General features: G+C 42.0%; 1 protein-coding gene across 1 annotated transcript in view; it reads right to left on the bottom strand.

Moving 5' to 3' along the window:
* Nucleotides 1–577: 577 nt before the first annotated feature.
* Nucleotides 578–6,160, bottom strand: part of ATIC (5-aminoimidazole-4-carboxamide ribonucleotide formyltransferase/IMP cyclohydrolase) — a 59,657-nt gene continuing 54,074 nt past the window's right edge. The window contains exons 14-16 of the mRNA XM_060781383.2: nucleotides 5,911–6,093; nucleotides 3,076–3,231; nucleotides 578–890 (exon numbers count right to left, since the gene is read on the bottom strand). Coding sequence (XP_060637366.2) covers nucleotides 771–890; nucleotides 3,076–3,231; nucleotides 5,911–6,093 — 459 coding nt within the window. The 3' untranslated portion in view covers nucleotides 578–770. The remainder of the gene's footprint in view (nucleotides 891–3,075; nucleotides 3,232–5,910; nucleotides 6,094–6,160) is intronic.

Here is a 6,160-nt window from a genome sequence, read left to right as displayed (position 1 = left end):
AGTGGTGTCATCTGCATATCTGAGGTTGTTAATGTTTCTTCCAGCAATTCACACACACTATTTCTATCCCGCCCATATCAGCCCGAAGACGACTCAGGGTTTTAGAGAATTCTACTTTGTTATATTTTAAAATATATATAACTGGTGGTAGTGAAACTATTTGCATGTTGCTATAATCCCATGGATTCAGAGTCTTAGTCAGAGAGTACATAATGGTTGCTCACTAAATGAAGGAGGTGTGGGACTTCTTAGATATTCCTAGCTACTATATACGCAAGACCGCACCCTGCCTTTTCCCACAAGGCCCATTACCTGCATAACATCTAATCAACTTTTTAAAAGAAATCCAACACTGCAAAAGTCTTCACATTCATCTACTATCAATTGGAGCATATTGATAGGATGATAGGAGGAATTTGGCATACAACCAATGTAAAAATACTCAGGCTTTCTATTCCCAATCCAATGCCTAATGATCATGTTTGTTTTTTTTAATGATGAAGCAACTGATTGTGTTTTCTATAAATGCAAATAAAACAAGTCTGTATCTTGAATGCAGAAAGAATTGGACTTTAGATGATGGTATATGTGCATTTATTTTTAAACACTGCATTTAGAGGTTAACGATTTTGTTTTAGTACTGTCAAAGCCAGGATTTGAAACAGTAATCCAAATATGGATTTATTTCCCAAAAAGCAAGAAAGGAAACTTTCATTGCCCTAGAAAAATGAACAAAGCAACGAGGAATGTCTGCAGTGGTCTCAGGGACATCAGTGGTGAAACAGACGGAGGTTGGTATGAATAAGACTAATCCCCAGCTCATCACAGGCATCAATCACAACTTGGTCTGCAGTTGAACCAGAAGGGGCAACAATGAACTGGACTCCACTCTATGTAAAAAAACAACAGGGAGAAGAAAACAAGACAATCACTGATCCATTTTGTAAGCTGTTCGGCGAACAAAGACACCTTTTGGACCCAAATCCCCCACACCAGATAGGGGATTATGAAATGTGTAGGCCACACAAACACATCTCCCAAGCTTCGTAATTCTGCCAATAGGCTTCTTTGGTGACAGAAATACAGATAAGATAGGATGTTATCGATCATGAAAATGCACTTGTAAGGCAAGGTATTCTTTTTTGGAAGTTCTAATCTAAGCTACAAACAGTGATCATACCTTGGGTAGGTAGATTTGATTTCTTTTTCACTATAGTTGAATTAGTTTTAGCCATCTGCCCACAAGCATCTCTGGGATATACAGGGTTAGTCAAAATGCATAGGCCAATAAGCCATTCAATTGAATGGCTTATTGGCCTATGCATTTTGACTAACCCTGTATATACACTGCTTGCAAACCACCCCATATCTTAATGGATTTTAGCAGCTCAGTTCTTTATTGTGTTGGTAAATGTGTGTAATGTGACATATCTTTTTAAGGTTTCTAATTTTGTTATTATCGGTTATCTATTATAAGATATTATAACGGCACTCCATGCAGTCATGCTGGCCACATAACCTTGGAGGTGTCTATGGACAACACCGGCTCTTCGGCTTAGAAATGTAGATGAGCACCATTCCAAGAGTTGGACATGGCTAGACTTAATGTTTACCTTTTTATTATAAGTTTATATTGTTCTTGTTTTATTTATTGCATTGATTGATTTGTTGTTTGTCTGTTTTTATGATATTGAATGTTTGCCACTTTGATGGAATAATAATAATAATAATAATAATAATAATAATAATAATAAAACATTATGTATATACCACTCTGTCTCTCCTAGGGGACTCAGGGCGGTCCTGAGTCCCTTTGGGGAAGTAGAATGGGTTACAAATAAATAATAATAATAATAATTTTATAATAATAATAATAATAATAATAATAATATATTATTATTATTATTATTATTATTATTATTATTAATATTTTAGGGGATCACAAGCCTTAAAAAGTTACAGAAAATGAACACATCAAACTCCTCTGGTACTTCTGAATTCAGACTGACAAGAGTTTTTGAGCACAATACTCCTGACCTCACAATTGTGTTAAAAAACAAAGTATAGATCGTCGATGTTGCAATCCCAGGTGACAGCAGAATCAAAGAGAAACAACTAGAAAAGCTGACACGATATGACGTTTTAAAGATTGGACTGCAAAGACTCTAGCACAAGCCATTAAAGATGGTCCCAGTGGTGATCAGCACACTGGGTGCAGTGCCTAAAGGCCTTGGCGTGCACTTAAACACAATTGGCACTGACAAAATTACCAGCTGGCAGCTGCCAGAAGGTCACCTTACTGGGATCTGCACCGGGATTGTGGCGCAGCTGGCTGAGTGTCAGCTGCATTAAGATCACTCTGACCAAAAGGTCATGAGTTTGAAGCCAACCCGGGTTGGAGTGGGTTTCCAATCAATTGTATGTAGCCTGTTGTCGACCTTTGCAACCCGAAAGACAGTTGCATCTGTCAAGTAGGAAAATTAGGTACCACCTTAAAGTGTGGGGAGACTAAATTAACTGATTTATGAGGCCATAAAGAAGACTCCAGCAAAGCATTCCAGCGGGGAAGCATGCGGGGAATGCGGAAGTGCTTCATCAGTATCGCAGATGGACGATGAAAGCAACAGCTCCCCTGGCGGCCAGAATAAAGTTAAATAGCCTCTGTGTATGTCTGTATATGTTTGTATGTCAAAAATTGGCATTGAATGTTTGCCATATATGTGTACACTGTAATCCGCCCTGAGTCCCCTGCGGGGTGAGAAGGGCGGAATATAAAAGCTGTAAATAAATAAATAATTATTTGCCAATACATCACACTGTCCTAGACACTTGGGAAGTGTTCGACGTGTGATCCAATACAACAGCCAGCAGAGTGTCTGCTGTGGACTCATCTTGTTGTGTTTCAAATAATAATAATAATTACTACTACTACTACTAACCTTCACAATCCAAATTTCAGGGCACTAAAAATGTATGAACTCCCACCCAGAGCAAGAGTAGCTGATGGAACAACAGATGCCCTTCAGGTCCTTTCTAGACTGTGAAAGAAAACACTTCCAGTTTTGGTTGGCTTACCTGTTTTGCTCTATCCACATTATCCCTAAAGGGAAAGAAAGCATCAGAGCTGAGCGAGACTCCATTCAGTTTCCCAATCCATGCCTTTTTTTCTGACTCAGTTAGCAGAGCTGGGACTTCCTCGAATAGTGCCTTCCACTTGACAAGATCTTCACCCTGCAAAAGTTATATTTAAAAAATTATGTTTCATTGATACAATCAATTCAGCAGCCCACTCTATTTATTTATTTATTTATTTATTTATTTATTTATTTACACGACCTCCGAGTTTTTATAACCCGGTCTTCTCGACCTCCGAGGAGGGACACAGGCCGGCTAACAACATAAGATTCAATACAATAAGAAAAAACAATATAGATCATCAATATAAAATACATTAAAATACAATTCATACAATTCGTACAAGTTACAAAAAAGTCAGTTCGTTAGAGTGAATCACAAATTCATCGCCATCCGGCAGAAAGGTCAGCAGTTATTGACTCAATCATCAATCTGCAAATGCATTATCCCAAAGCCATGTTTTTACCAGCTTTTTAAAAGTCACAAGGGAAGAGGCAGTTCTAATCTCCATGAAGAGGGAGTTCCAGAGCCGAGGGGCCACCACCGAAAAGGCCCTGTCCCTCGTTCCCACCAAATGCGATTGTGAAGGAGGTGGGACCGAGAGCAGGGCCCCTCGAGAAGATCTTAACAACCTTGATGGTTCATAGGGGAGAATCCGTTCAGACAGGTAAATAGGGCCAGAGACATTTAGGGATTTATAGGTCAACACCAGCACATTGAATTGTGCTCGGAAGCTGATTGGCAGCCAGTGGAGCTGACGCAACAGAGGAGTGGTGTGCTCCCTGTACCCCGCTCCCGTTAGTAGTCTGGCTGCCGCTCGTTGGACTAGTTGTAGCTTCCGGGCAGTCTTCAGAGGCAACTCCACGTAGAGAGCGTTGCAGTAGTCTATATGGGATGTAACTAGAGCATGTACCACCGTGGCTAAGTCAGACTTCCCAAGGTACGGACGCAGCTGGCGCACAAGTTTTAATTGTGCAAAAGCTCCCCTGGTCACCGCTGAAACCTGGGGGTCCAGGCTCAGCGATGAGTCCAGGATCCCTCCCAAGCTGCGAACCTGTGCCTTCAGGGGGAGTGTAACCCATCGAGCACAGACTGTAACCCTATGCCCTGTTCGGCCTTTCGACTGACCAGGAGTACCTCTGTCTTGTCTGGATTTAGTTTCAATCTGTTGGCCTTCATCCAGTCCGTTACAGCAGCCAGGCACCGGTTCAGGACTTGAACAGCCTCCTTAGTAGCAGGTGGGAAGGAGTGACAGAGTTGGACATCATCTGTGTAGAGATGACACCGCACCCCGAAACTCCAGATGATCTTTCCCAACGGCTTCATGTATATGTTGAACAACATAGGGGACAATACTGAGCCCTGCGGGACCCCACAGTACAATGGCAGCGGGGTCGAGCAGGAGTCCCCTAATGACACCTGAGAGCGACCCTCGAGGAAGGACTGGAGCCACTGCAAAGCAGTACCCCCAAGGCCCATTCCTGCGAGGAGAGGTACTCAAGACCTTATCAAAATGCAACCCCCATGACTCCACAGGTTGTCCCCAGAGCAATTAGCTACACTCTAAGCAGAGTCCTCTGTAAGCTAATCTACTCTAAACCAGAGAGCAAACCACTTGTGTAAAACCAACACAAACACCCAGGCGACTACTTTGACCTCCCTGGCTGTCACAAATGCTCTCTGACAGAAAAATCTAAGCTCAAAAATCTACCTCTCTTCTCTTGTTCCCAAAATCAATCATTCTTCTTCAAACCCAAAAATCAATCTCCCTGCTCTCTCTCAAGCAGACACTTTTCCCTCTCAGGGCCAAACTCCTCCCATCTGTCCTAACCAATCAAAGAGAGCTTCAGCTCCACCCCTCTTCTCCTTTTACAGTCCCAAGATGTCTGCTTCCTTTGCTGACACTCCCAAAATGGAGTCCTGCCTACTGATATCGGAGTTGCGACCTTTTGTAAAGGCACTCAAGACTTGGCTGTTTGGTTGTGCATTTAAGTAATCAGATCTAATTTGTCAAATAGTTACTGTTGAATGTTTTTATGTTGAATGTTTTTATATTGTGTAAATGCTATTTTAGATTGTAAGTCGCTTGGAGCACCTTGGTGGAGAGCGACTAATTAAGAAATAAAGTGAAGGGAAGTGAAGTGAAGTGATATTCCAGGCTTCTCCTTCGGCCTACGAAGTAAGAATCATTACAGCATATTATAAAGAGTGCACTTCTTGCCATTGCACATTACATTCAGAGTTTTGAAAATTGATTCAATGATTTTGAAAGTAGATTCAATGACACATTAGACTTGAGTAAATACGGCAAACTAAATTACTCTGTTAGAAATTAGCACCTCAACAAGCATGTCGGCAAGGCTGCTCCCCAGGACAAAATAATGGAGTTCAAGACAAGGAATAGCGGGCCATGATCTTACTTTGTTCTGGTTTAAATTACTTGTAACCCTCAGAACCCCGTGCCTCACTGGGGAATTTGGGGAGACATAATCTTTTTACTTCAGACTACACTCCTCAGCTTTCCATCCGAAGCCATATTGGGTAGCAATTTGTTGACAGTGTTGTCCAAGAAAGTAACTTTTCCCAGCTCTGATCCAGATCAACCAGCTGGGACACCAATATATGCTCTGTTACAAAGTGACATCTCCTTTCCTTCAGTCTGTATGTGAAACCTCTGAAGGACACAAGAATAAACTCAATGAGCCCAATCCGGTGAGCCAACATACTCCGTTCCCCACTTATTTCCAACAGGGACATTTAGCCCTTGTCACTTACCTCCCCAATAGTCCCAGTGACATATTGGTCAATAGCATTGGAGATCTCAGCCCTTTTGACTCCAGCTTTGAACTTCATGGAGAGCACACGGGGGTGATGTCTCAGCCACCAGTGGTTTGCCTTGTCTCCGGCCAGGCGGGTGCAGTGTATCCGGGATTGCTGCCCTGCCCCAATGCCGACCACCTAAAATAAACAAGTGCCCTATCATTAAAAAGGCATATCAGATGTTTTTCTGTGTATTTCTTCCAAA

This window comes from Anolis sagrei, chromosome 1 (assembly GCF_037176765.1).
Source record: "Anolis sagrei isolate rAnoSag1 chromosome 1, rAnoSag1.mat, whole genome shotgun sequence".
Lineage (NCBI taxonomy): Eukaryota > Metazoa > Chordata > Lepidosauria > Squamata > Dactyloidae > Anolis > Anolis sagrei.
This window is presented reverse-complemented; position numbering and strand designations above follow the sequence as displayed.